We start from the raw sequence: 13,969 nt of genomic DNA on the forward strand, positions 1-13,969 counted from the left end.
AATGTACTGATCAAAACTCCTCGGAGAAAACGAGTTGGACACTGTTAACAAGCACTGGGCTGCAACTTTTAGAATTGCATTAGGACTTTATTTAGTCATTCCTGGCAGTTACTGTCATTTGCTCTACAGTTATAAAGCATTGTGTTAATCTTTTAAAATTCATGTTCAGCCACCAAACAGCTTAAAGCCACAACTTATATGATATCTAAGAAAATCCGAAACAATGACACATTTTTGTTTCGGCAGAATGAGCTGAATTCAAGGAGGCAAACAAGTTTAGTCATGTTGTGCACTGGTCTTCATCGGCATTCACCATTGTTTTGTTAGGTACAACACCATGGTACAAATTCCATGTCTCAATTTAAACTCACTGCATGCATGTTCTGGATTATTTTAGAAACACTGGGGCAGGTAGTTACAACAGTTGTCTACATGTGTCATATTATTCATCTATAATGGGTTTTCAGGTTTTTCATAGTCATATTATTTCAACCACAGCGTTTTTATGTTTGTTAAATTCAGCTATGAGCTTAAAACAGAGCTCAACTTGTATAGAATTCGAGGCTGTTACTGAAAGTCTGTTCACTTTGGGAGCTAGAGGTCATCGGGTTAACTGTACTTTTGTTCGGTTGGGATAAATCCGAAACCTATTGTCATCATAAACTAGAAGCGGTCCTTGTTATTATAACTCTTCTCTTCCAATACTGACATCACAATTACTTGGATTGGCCTTGTATTGTGAACGTGCAATGGGGAGGATGTCATCCTAGACATGAGCTCATACCCAGACCTCGCAGTGTCCTTGATAACTATGCATACTTAGTTCAGACAAGCATGTACAGCAACATGGTCATCAGCAACAGGGTAATGCTGAAAAGGTTGTGATTGTTTAGCTATTATTCACACACAGATACCGAGCTCAATTCTTGAGATTATTTGGTCTAAGGATGATTTTTTTTGGGGGGGGGGGTGATGCTGCTTGAGTCTTAAATGCATGTATATATTCAACAAAAATTCTGCAATCTTCAGTGATATCAGTTAAATTATAAATTTTCTCAGGAAAGTTTGTCCAAAGGTTACAATTATTTTCTTGCATTATGAGTTTTCTGAGCTGGACTTTATTCTCAACAATCATTTCAATGAGTGGTTTACAGAACACTTTAAGCACCAGAACACAAAAGCTTGGGTGGGACACCAAATACACCACTTTACCTAATAACGCCAAATGAGACAGACATGGGTTGTAATAAGCCAAGAATCCTCAAGGTTTGCGCTCATAATAATTCGGTTGTCAAGCATATATATTTGGTGAAACAATTCAAGTTTTATTGGCTCTTTTGGCTGATCAAGTTTCAATTCAGGCAATCATTTTGAAAATGAGCATGTGTTATTGCAATCATTCATTGTTTTTGAATGAAATGATATTTTTAATGGCAAGCTTCATTTACTTTGTAACTATATGTGCTTTTTCCAGCACAGTCATAGCACCATGCATGTACATGTGTTTGGCAAGCATCAATGAAGAAGCATATTGCCAAATCGAAGTCCATGCATTCAGGTCTAAATTAAGGCATTGCTGGCAAGATTTTCAAGCATTTACATTTGAGGTTGTTGGTAACTTTGTGCTTTGGGCAAAACATGCAGCAGCCACTATAATAATCACATGCAAGCAAATAGTTGGCATCAGACATGTATATCCCTCACTAGCGATTTCAATCCCTCATTTTTGAGTCTGAACCCAAAACTAAGATGAAACTTATCTGGGCATCTAGCTTTTCACACTATTGTCTCACCCTTCCTGATTGAAATCAATATGGATCCACTGTTAGCAGAATGGGGTCCAATCGAACACGGGTAGGCAAGGCATACCGTTCACACTCCTGTCGATATTGGATTTTCTATCTGGGTAGAGCCTCTCAACCCTGGGCCAGACCAGGGTTGGATTTTACCCGTGCAGAGCACCAAACCCGTGCAGAAGCCATGTTGGATTCTTGCTAGTGTGAAAGGGGTTCCTGAAATCTCTGTGAGATCCAGCATGGAGATTTTGGATAGTGTGATAGGCCCTTATATGCCACGGTTCTGTTGCAGTACCAACTACGCTTAAGAAAAGAGTTTACAAATGACCACAGAATCGGTAAATGGAGTTCTGTAAATTATTTCTCTAAATAGGGGGACAAAACAAATTACAGGGCTCATTTCATCTTCACTGTGATGTTGACTGGGTTTCAACTGCATGGTGGTTTCAACCAGAACAGAACGTCTAGGTTTTTTTTCATCCACTCAACCCATAAATGACAATAAATTAGCTAATCTAATTTGCTGAATGATTTGCAGCTTATGTTATCTTCGTATCTTTAATATTGTGATGTACATACATACAGACTGGGTTACAACTGGCTGCGAACTCTGGCCATATATTACAACTTCTAATGATTAGCAGCAGGCGATGGCTCAGAGGCGACATGGAAAAGCCCAAATTATTAATACAATGATGTCGCTCTATATATTTAGCTCTTCTTGCCCGGGGTCAGAGGCAAAGGTAAAAACTGGGCTCAAGGTTGTTTACTGGTGGGAAGACATCCTTTGGTGTACCGGCCTCCTTCTCAGAGTATTTGGTAGAGGTTAATTAGTCGCACTTCTTCCCGAGCTTCCTCCTCCTGCATCCACATGGAGAGATGGTCTAGAGGAAGATGCTTGACCCAGGAGGGCAGATCCAGTGACAGCTGATAACAAAGAGAGAATAGGCATTCAGTCCCATGTGAAGAAAAACATTAAAACAGATTGGTACCCAAGTCATCACAAGTCAATCACAAATCATCTGGTGTTAAGTCAAGTCGTGAACCACACACTCCTTGTAATAATTTTATTTGTGACCTGAATTTCATGAGACTGACTTGTGTCTCACTTGTGTCAACTTGAGAATACTGTGCAATGTTTGTAATGTTTTTGATGTTCACACAACCCAGTTTTTACAATTTTGTCAGACAAAGCTTACTGACCATCTAAACAACAAACTGTACACAAAAGACCATGCGTTTGTTTATGGTGAATATCAAGGACACACACGTGCAACATCATCGATGAATCGAGGACAGGAACCAAATCGAGGACTCCTCGGCTGGAAAATGTGTACAAAACCAATGAGAGCTGTTGCGAAAAAGGATAAACAAAGGAAAGGGGAAGAGGAACAATAGAAAATCCTTGATTAACACCATAAACAAACGTGTCTGTACATGTAATTGTACACTGTTGTACACTTAATTATTCCATTCAGTTTCTAGGTCAAGTCGGAGGACTCTAATACTTTAGGGATATAAAGCCTGAAATTGTCCAGGTCTGAGTAAACCAAGATGCTGATTGTTTGATCAATTCCCCCCCCCTTATTTTGTTTCCCCTGTCCTCATTTTACATTCAAAACAGGCAGCTGTTTCTCTTCTAATTGTGACACTAGATTGAAGTCAAATTTCCTCATTTGGCCTGGTCAAGCGTCGGTGTTAAATCCTTCCAACTACGTTCGGCCAAACTGGTTAGCAAACGGAACTTTTTCAGGGGTAATTAATAACCGACCAAAATCTATTTTGTTATATGGTGTGCTTGGATACTGTAATTCATTGGTCTAGAATGGCCATGTGTCTGGACAATAAAAATGCATGTCACATACTGAGGGTGATATCCCAGCTGCATTCATTGCATGCGTTGCGCGCGTGTGGAACCTGCCGGCCGGCATGCTAGCTTTGCGCAATGAGAACTGCAATGACAACGCTCAGTCTCATGTCCGGCAGGACACTAAAACCTTCAGTTATCCAAGGTAAAGGTTACATTGCAGTGATTTAATTTATTTCTCACACAGTAAGTAACACCCAATTATCTGTTCGAGTTATGGGCACGATATAACAAAACAATTGTTTACTGCTGTGATGTGGGATATGCCATTTTGAACCCCCTCTGGGCACATAGCACTTAAGGCGAATCGCCCCTTTGGTGTTAAAAATGTCATATCCCACATCACAGCAGTCAATAATTGTTAAATGGATGATGGATGATGGATTTTCTTTTCTCTCTCTATGTTGCTCAGAGTTCTAAGGACCAATATTCATGACCCAAAGAGTAGACAATCTGTTATGCGTTTGTTATGTTTGATATTTAAGTCAAAAGTCTCATTGTATACACTTGCACAAATCTGTCACTTTTTTATTGATTGGCCTCCATCTGGTAACATTATAGATTTGGAGAAAATTAACTATAAATGTCAACCCCTCCACCAACAAAAACCATGAACAAGCCAACCAAACTATGCCAAACAATCAAACCTTATTTATAAGCCTTTAGCTTTTTCGATGGACACATGAAAGGCAAGGGGGAGGGGGGGGGGAGGTGGGCGAGAGGTTGGGTTGGATGATTTTGTATCCTGTTGACGTGTTTGAAGGAGAAAACTGATACTTTGCCAAATTTGATTCAATTTTCTTCTTCCTGCTTTCCCAAAAAAAGTTCCATTGAAACTGTAGGTAACAATGATTGGATGGGATGGGGGACTTGTGGGTTGGTTTTTTTTTTAGAAGGGGGGAGTTCTCAATGTTAGTAGTTTGCTAATGTACATTACTCCCTTGCAAAAATTTTAGTCTCAGAAAAAAACATTTTTAAGGTATATGTACAATATGAGATCAATAGATGTCTCAAAAAGCAGGGATGTGTATAATGACAGGTAAGTACTGTACATTGGGATAACTGCCAATGTAGGGCTGGATAGCTAATTTGGTAAATGATATGTATGGTACTCCAAATGGGGCAGATTTAAATCCTGTACGTATGTATATGGACCCAGGACCTTGTCAGTTTCACTTTGTGGTGTATTTGTTTTGGTGTAATGCAAACTTGTGTTTGTAGCTTTAGGGTTTTCACTTGGATTTACTCATCCGATAGATTCAAACTACTTCAGACACAGGCTTGGGCACACATTACAAATCGTTACTTTATCAGGGATTTAAACTTTGCAATTAAGTCTCATTTATTTGTGACCTGCTCAGAGAAAGTTGCAATAATATTTTTAAGCTCTGACCAGCTGGGCCCAATTTCACAGCGCTGCTTAACAGCCGATTCTGTGGTTACCTAGCCTCAATCTATTTCATAGGGACTGTTAAGCAGTAAGCACAGGAATAGCTCGCTTAACCCCAGAAGAAAACTTTGCTTAAATCAGTGACGGAACAATAGAAATCTCCATGCACGCGCAACCGTTAGCATGAAATAGTGCTTAAGCAGCAGCATGATTTTCTGCTATAGTAAGCACAACTTTTCTGCTACCTGTTAAGCAGTGCTATGAAATAGGGCCCTGGAATGAAACAGAAAAGTCAGCTTAATTTGACAGCAAGCCAAACAAGGACACTTGTTTGGTTTCAAAGTTACAGTTTTTATAGTTTTATGAACAAGATAATGTTTGAATAAATAAAAAAAAAAAAAAAGAATTGGTTGATCAATCACAGTTGCACAGAATGTTGAGTTGAGAATAGATACTGACGACTTGAAGGTCCAGTTATCAACTGACCTGTCCTTGTTCATGGACAATAGCCAATCAATTTGACCACAAGAATAGGAAATGTGCAACAATGAAAAGTGATTCATATGTTTCCTCTCTGATGAACTTTGAATACTTGGAAACACAGGCCAAGGGAGTTAGGTATCCACACCCCAAGTTTGCTCTGTTTGGGGTTATGACATCTAACCAATTGCAACACCTCACCTTGGCTGTGTCCCCATAAAGTGTCAATCACAGTTCAGAAAGTCAAACTACACATGTGAGTCAATGAACTTCAACAGTCAACAGAGACAGTTTTCAATTCTGTACCCGGACTTCTTGAAACTCATTTTCATGGCAGTTAACGGTGAGTAAAGGGGAATTAAAATGAGTTCAAGGCATGATGCCTACACAAAGGAGCCAAAAAAAACCCACCCTAACAAACAAATAAACAGACAATGATTATAACTGAATTAATCTTGTGTATTTTCAGTTCCATAAGGATCCTAATAATTCAGACGTCTCTAGAACACATGAACCTAATTTCTAGGCTCTTCCCTTTTTCCTCTGATACCGAAATTGTAATGGGTACAAGTGTCATGGTACTTATAGAAACATGCACCTTGTACAAGTTACATACAGAATCACTTTTTGTTTGGATGCTTTACATCTTAGTACTATTCCTCAACTTCTGGGGTACATGTACAGGGTGAGTAAAAAAAAAACGAAACCCAAATGTCAGGACCATTGTTTTTGTGAAGTTCTGCATGTAGCACTTTCAAAATCTAGGATATGAAAACCCAACTCATAAGCTTTCTTTTGATACAAGAATCATTTGAATCGCTCATTTAATTTTCAAGTTACGGAATTTTAAAAGCAACCACCGTTTTAAAGTTCTGTCCACGGATCACAAAAAGGTTAGTGTTCTTTCAGCAAAACGAAAACAAATCACATAGGGATGTGTGTGAATTGTTTTTGTTTTGCTGAAAGAACGCACACCTGTTTTTGTGAACCGTGGACAGAAATTTAAAACGGTGGTTGTGTTTAAAATACCGTAACTTGAAAAGTACATGAGTGATTTGCATGATTCTTGTACTAAAAGTAAGTCTATGAATTGGGCTTTCATATCCTAGATTTTGAAAGTGCTACATGTAGAACTTCACTAAAACAATAGTCCCAACATTTGGGCTTTGGGTTTTGGGTTTTTTGACTCGCCCTGTACATTCCTAAAAATGGCAGTTGCATTATACCTATCACCAATAAACTGGAGGGGAAAAAAGATGACAGTAAACAATAATGTCTCCTGTCTCTCTTCTAGTACTATGTCAAGCTTTTTGGTAAATTCAAAGTCCAACTGAGGATTGATCTTTTTGGAGCTGAAATGCAAACTTAGAACATCAGCCTTTTCGGTTCAAATTAGTCTTTTTTTGGATCCCATCCCTGCAGATTGGAGGCCCCAGGGCCTCCCCATCCCAAGTTCACCTCCAGTGTTCATCTCAGAAAGAAAATGTTGGTCAACAATTTCAGTCCTATCTGAATCTGGTAAATCTTATGTCCTGTTCCAGCATTGAAAATCTACAAACCACACAAAGGACAAAACGGAAAGCAAAAATAAATACTATGATAAACAAATACTAAGACAAAAACCAAAACCATGACCACATTTCCTGTGACCATCCTGGTACATGTAGCATGAAAGTCATGGATACATTTTTGGCAGCTGATCTACTTGTGACATGTAAGCACAAGCACTATGAATCCAAAATGCATAGATGAGTTAGATAACTGCACAATATAAATAATGAATATAAAAACAAGAGGATGCAGCAAAGGGAAGCTTTGGAGAGCGTTTTCCATCTGGCCTAACATCCTTTTCCTGATATAGGGGGTCAACCACAGAGGTCATAAAGGGAGGTCATCCGGTGAAGTTGTTCCAAGATTGGCCACGAAAAATGGACATTAAAGGTACTGACATATTGTGTCCAAAATATATTTTAACACATTTAGTAACTTTTACATATTGTAGGATTATGTGCAAACATTTCTATAATTATGAACAGTGGAACCGTCACTGTCATTTTCCCTTAATTACATGAATTAAGTTGCTGACAAAACACAGGGCAGCTGAATTGATTTCTAATTAAATTTCAAATGGAAAAGACAGTTTTGATCAACATTTGGCACATATGTACGCTTATACCATGGTTTTAATCCCCCAATTCATAAATTCAATATCCTGCTACATGTAATTGAAGGGCAATTGCAAGCCATACATCAAACATATAACTCCTGCGCAACATCAAGTGTCATGTACATATACCAATTTTAAATTTCTTTCAGATGTGAATTAGGAACTTTAGGTGGCTGTTTGGTATCTTGCCCAACTGGTAGGAAGCTACCAGTTTGCCCAGTTAATTACTGGATTTACTTCCAACACTGGTACACTGGCAAGATCAAAAATGATATCTTCCAATTCTAAAAAAAAAGTTGGTTCAATACAGCAAATACCATAAAAAGATTCAAATAGAGCCAGACGGAGACCCTAAGTTAAGAAGAAAGACAACTTCAGGCACACTTCAGCATCAAAGTTTCAGGAATTTCACCAAGAGAAATACGAGGTCCTCGGTATTTGACAGTTATAAAAAGACTTTTTTCATCCAGTTCTGGAATTTTCACGTGTAATATCTTAACTTGGGTGTATACCTATGTTCCCCAATACCGATGTTTCCCAATACCTTTGTTCCCCAACCGGCAACCCTAACCCTAACCCTAAGGACAGGTGAACATCGGTATTGGGGAACTTCGGTACATGGGGAACAGGTATTAGGGAACATCGGTATCGGGGAACATCACATTGGGGAACAGCAGTATTGGGGAACATCGGGTGGACCCCCTTAACATAATGCGGTTTATTTTTAAATTTTAAACAAACTGTCTTTCAATATACACATAAGGCAAAAAAGACAAACAGAAAGAAACTACAAAAGCATTCCATGAATTCCGGAAGAATGCAGAATTTGGATTTCATTTTCATTTTCATTTGGCACAGAAATGCCCGTTAATCATTTACCATCCAGGGACGTGAGCAATTACGAGGGCAAACACAAAAATATCCATGATTTCATCCAACCAGTCAGTGATTGTTGTTTTAAACTCAGTTGTTTTGTTGCGGATGTGGAACTGTCTACTCTACGCTGACCTTTTGACGACATCCTTCCCTTTAACTACTCTAACAGTCTCTTGACAATGCAACACGGCCAGGCCTTCAGTGTTTACATAAAAACGTAAAGGACTGTAGAAGGTCTGACAATGGTAAAACAGCAGGCAGATGTGAGAAAGGGGAACATATAAAGGGTATAGATATCACGACTGACATTCTCTGTCATGCAGGATATTGGAGTGTGCACTTTTCCACAATAGAGCCTGAAATTTGACCCCTGGTCACCAGTTATTTTTGGTATAAAAATCTAAAATACATGTTGACTAGTGCAACTCGTTGGAGCACCCGTACAAAGATGACAATTTATGAAATAATTTTGTGGCGGTCATTGGGTAAAAACTGAAACTTAAATCGGAGACTAAAATGTCTTTGGGGACACACGTTTTTTTTTTAATAACTTGAAGGGCTAATTCTCATTTACAAACAAATCTAAAATCATAATGACCGTTGATAAGAACTGTATTCAAGCAAGCTCGACTAAATCTAGAATCCATTGGATGTAGGTAGGTAAATCTAACAAGGAGACCTAGGTATGAAAAGCCAGATGTGAAAGGAAGTAAAGTTCGTTTTTACCCATTACCAACTGATTACTCATCAGGTTTAATTGTGGGATGCCAAGATAAAATTCCAACATGAATGTTTCTTTGGGTGAATACAGTTATAAAATCATTCTGTGAAAAATTAAAGCAAGAGAAAGGGCAACCCTGTGTGAAATGCCCATAGATATGTCGTGGAGGAGTCCAGAAGCTCAAAGACAAAATGGCGTACTTTCAGGCTCTATAGCATGTTCAAAACAAGATGCCAAGTGCAGCCTCGACTCCATGGGTGCGTGCGCGCGTTCCTTCACTAACCATGGCCGTGAGGAATACGTACATGATGCTGACCGGCTATTCAGGGCATACTGCGCGCGTATTTGGAGACTGCACGCCCTGAATGAGCTCACGCGTTATACACTGCGCGTCACGTCATGTACACATTTTTTTTTCTTCAAAACTGCGCGATGACTGAACGATATGGATTCTGAATGCATCGCTTTTCAAAAAAAAAACCTGTATGTTATGTTTTAAAGGGACGACAGAGGTACGTACATTTAATATAAATCCTTGCTTAAATAATGCATCATCGGAATATTATCTTTGAAAGGATTGATTCTACCAACACAAACATTTCAAAATTTTAAGTACTGCGTCGCGCCTTAGATACATTGACTGCAGTCTAATTCAAATGTGCCATTATTTGGCACACTGAAATTACACAATACCAGGGGTTAAGATCGCGCAAAACATGATGGGCAACAACATAGCGCAGCAAGATCGTATCAACGGAAACTAGGTTGTGCCAAGTGGTACCCCTGATTTAGTGAAGATGTGTCTTTAAATTCAGCAAACATGCTCAAATTGTTGCCTTTACAGAATGTGTATCCCAATGAGATCTTGAAACTTAATACCTACATCGCATAGGTACTGCTATACAGGGCCTATTTATAAAAGCAAATTCATTGACTATTCCATTTTATATTTTAAATACCTGTTCCTTTTTTTCGTCCATTTTAACACTGCTTGGTGTTTTAAGTTTATGGTAGAGCAAAATGATTGAAGTTTGACAACTTTTCAAAATTTAAATAATTTTTTTAAAGAAAAGTTATTTATAAACGGGGAGAACAGTGTGATCGAGCAGTTATAAATGTGTGGTTTTAAATTGGTTAGGGGCCTCTGCTGCTGATAATGGATAATGGCCGGTGATGATGGTGACCAAGCCCCTAATCTGCTTCAAACCATACGTTTATAACTGCTCATTCATGCTGGAAAGCAAACACACTAGAGCTGATTCAATCATATCTGTAGCCTAGTTTATGTAATGAGATTAGTTAACCCTAAAGGGGCCGGGGGGGGCGGAATCCGCCCCCCCCTCAACATTTTCCGTGATAGCTTCTAAAAAAAATTGTTTCGCGACCCGAGCTGTTATGACTTTTTAGCCTCGAGCTTTGCGCATCTTTCGATACCAAAAACATAAAAAATCGGACCACGGGTTGCCGCGTAGCGAAAAATTTTTTGGCGCTACGCGCCGTGAAAACTGAATTTTCGCATATACGTCTTGTACACAGAGCAGAATTGCCATTCGTACATATGAATAATTAATTAGCCATAATTTCAAAACCCTTTGACCTATAGTCATGAAATTTCTTGGGTATGTTTAGGAAGAGTTGCTCTATGCATGTGCCGAGTTTCAAAATTTTTCGTCACTCGATGGCCGAGATCTTAGGGGGGGGCAGAATCCGCCCCCCCCCCCCCCCCCCCCCCCCCCCCCCCCCCCCCCCCCCCCCCCCCCCCCCCCCCCCCCCCCCCCCGGCTGAGAGATGGTCAAAATAACCCGGCCCCTTTAGGGTTAAGGTGGCAATTTAGGCTGTTAGATGGTCACTGCTTCAATAATACATGTAAGTCATTTCAACACCTCAGGACAGAACATGATTGCTGACTCATTAAGGTCACACAGAGGGCATCCAAACCCAATGAACTTGTCTATCTGCTGGTCACAGCTGGATGACTGATATGCAGAGACTAGCAAGTCAGTACTGGTAACCAGTAGAGAGGTTTTAAACTGGGATCCAACATGGAGTCCTTTTTTAAGAAAACTGCAATTCCCACTGGAAACAGATTTAGGGAAGAATACAGAATTTCAGTAAAACCTCCAGGTAAACCTCCAGGTAAACCTCCAGGTAAACCTCCAGGTAAACCTCCAGGTGAACCTCGAAGGGAACCTCCAGGTAAACCTCCAGGTAAACCTCCAGGTAAACCTCCAGGTAAACCTCCAGGTGAACCTCGAGGGGAACCTCCAGGTAAACCTCCAGGTAAACCTCCAGGTAAACCTCCAGGTAAACCTTCAGTTATCACTTGTTCAATTTTGCATTCTCCCGTTATTCAAATTCAAGTTGTCAAAATGTTGAGTAACTCAACTGTTAATCACCATTACAAGCTGTCAAAATGATGGACAGAAGGTCAGATGGAATAAGGTCTGCACTCTGCAAGTCCCATCATCTGGTGGTTCTTCATAAATTGGGCTATAGTTTGGTCAAGGCAACTGACCCTACATGGCCCTGGCCCCAAATCAATAATGAAGTCCAAAACAGTCCATGACACTGTAACGATTAAGTTATAAACAGCCAACAGTATGTACCTGACGGCATCCTTGCTACTTTATGCCTGCTCATTAATATAGATTGATTTCATATTTTTTCCCCAAGTAGGCTATTAAATTTTCTCAAGGGGAGGGGGGGGGGGCAGGTAGGGAGGTGAGCGAGGGGGCATTGGAACCAATATCCAGTAATCCATATCCCAAGGCATTTTCATTTTTACACTAGAAACAAATAAAATCATACGATGTCCCCATGTGCATCATGGATGGATTAACCACCTCGCGAGGATAAAGTGACATGTTTTTTTTTTATTTGATAAATGTTTTTTATGGGGAAGTCCCTTCTCATTTAATTTTATTTCCTTTCTGATTACGTCCCAAGCCAAGTTAAACCCTTATCTCAATATTAAAGCAATGGATACACGCACTTGACTTTTTGGTAAAGTGATCTGTGTGCTGCGTTGAAAGGTTGTAATCACTCGACTGTTAATCACAGCAATTTGCACATTATCAGTACATGAATATTTACTAGCTATCCACCCAAAATTGAAAATTCCTGAGGAGAAAAAAAAAATACATTTTTATAAAGTGCACATCGTATGCATCTGTAAGTTAAGCACAAGTTTTCCTAGCATAACTTAGTTGCTTATCTGCCATATGGCTCCATGCACAACTACTTTCTCAATGGTAAGAAAGAAGTGAGGGGAGAAGACTAGGAGAGACTTCGAATGCATAGCACCAATGCCTGATGCTCATGCGAAAATGCTTTGGACTGTACACATTCAGTGTGGCCTAGTGGTTAGGGTTCTTGACTCATAAACAGCGGGTCAGGGGTTCACTTGTCTCTCTCCACCCAGGAGAATGGGAACCAGCATTAGCTGAAGAGTTACCTGCGATAGACTGGCATCTCATCCAGGGGGAATAGAAATATTCTCAATCATTGATGGGCAATACTGGCTCGTGAAAGACTTTACTTTCGACTTCTTTGTGCTATACGCGCTGGCCTGATGGGCAATACTGGCTCGTGAAAGACTTACTTTTGACAACTTTGTGCATATGTGCTGGCCTGATGGGCAATACTGGCTCGTGAAAGACTTTACTTTTGACTACTTTGTGCTATACGCCCTGGTCTGATGGGCAATACTGGCTCGTGAAAGACTTTCCTTTTGACTACTTTGTGCTATACGTGCTGGCCTGTTGGGCGAAACTGGCTTGTGACAGACTTTCCTTTTGACTACTTTGTGCTATACGCGCTGGCCTGATGGGCAATACTGGCTTGTGAAAGACTTTCCTTTTGACTACTTTGTGCTATACGCGCTGGCCTGATGGGCAATTCTGGCTCGTGATAGACTTTACTTTTGACTACTTTGTGCTATACGCGCTGGCCTGATGGGCAATACTGGCTCATGAAAGACTTTCCTTTTGACTACTTTGTACTATATACGCGCTGGCCTGATGGGCAATACTGGCTCGTGAAAGACTTTCCTTTTGACTACTTTGTGCTATACGCGCTGGTCTGATGGGCAATACTGGCTCGTGAAAGACTTTCCTTTTTACTACTTTGTGCTATACGCGCTGGTCTGATGGGCAATACTGGCTTGTGAAAGACTTTCCTTTTGACTACTTTGTGCTATACGCGCTGGTCTGATGTGCAATACTGGCTCGTGAAAGACTTTCCTTTTGACTACTTTGTGCTATACGCGCTGGCCTGATGGGCAATACTGGCTCGTGAAAGACTTTCCTTTTGACTACTTTGTGCTATACGCGCTGGTCTGATGGGCAAAACTGGCTCGTGAAAGACTTTCCTTTTTACTACTTTGTGCTATACGCGCTGGTCTGATGTGCAATACTGGCTCGTGAAAGACTTTCCTTTTGACTACTTTGTGCTATACGCGCTGGTCTGATGGGCAATACTGGCTCGTGAAAGACTTTCCTTTTGACTACTTTGTACTATACGCGCTGGCCTGATGGGCAATACTGGCTCGTGAAAGACTTTCCTTTTGACTACTTTGTGCTATACGCGCTGGCCTGATGGGCAATACTGGCTCGTGAAAGACTTTACTTTTGACTACTTTGTGCTATACGCGCTGGTCTGATGGGCAATACTG

The 13,969-nt window shown here is 40.2% G+C and overlaps 1 protein-coding gene across 1 annotated transcript in view; it reads right to left on the reverse strand.

The window, feature by feature from the left end:
* Nucleotides 1-2,130: 2,130 nt before the first annotated feature.
* Nucleotides 2,131-13,969, reverse strand: part of LOC119720352 — a 30,156-nt gene continuing 18,317 nt past the window's right edge. The window contains exon 9 of the mRNA XM_038190011.1: nucleotides 2,131-2,723. Coding sequence (XP_038045939.1) covers nucleotides 2,604-2,723 — 120 coding nt within the window. The 3' untranslated portion in view covers nucleotides 2,131-2,603. The remainder of the gene's footprint in view (nucleotides 2,724-13,969) is intronic.

Source organism: Patiria miniata, unplaced genomic scaffold, assembly GCF_015706575.1.
Source record: "Patiria miniata isolate m_02_andy unplaced genomic scaffold, ASM1570657v1 HiC_scaffold_13, whole genome shotgun sequence".
Lineage (NCBI taxonomy): Eukaryota > Metazoa > Echinodermata > Asteroidea > Valvatida > Asterinidae > Patiria > Patiria miniata.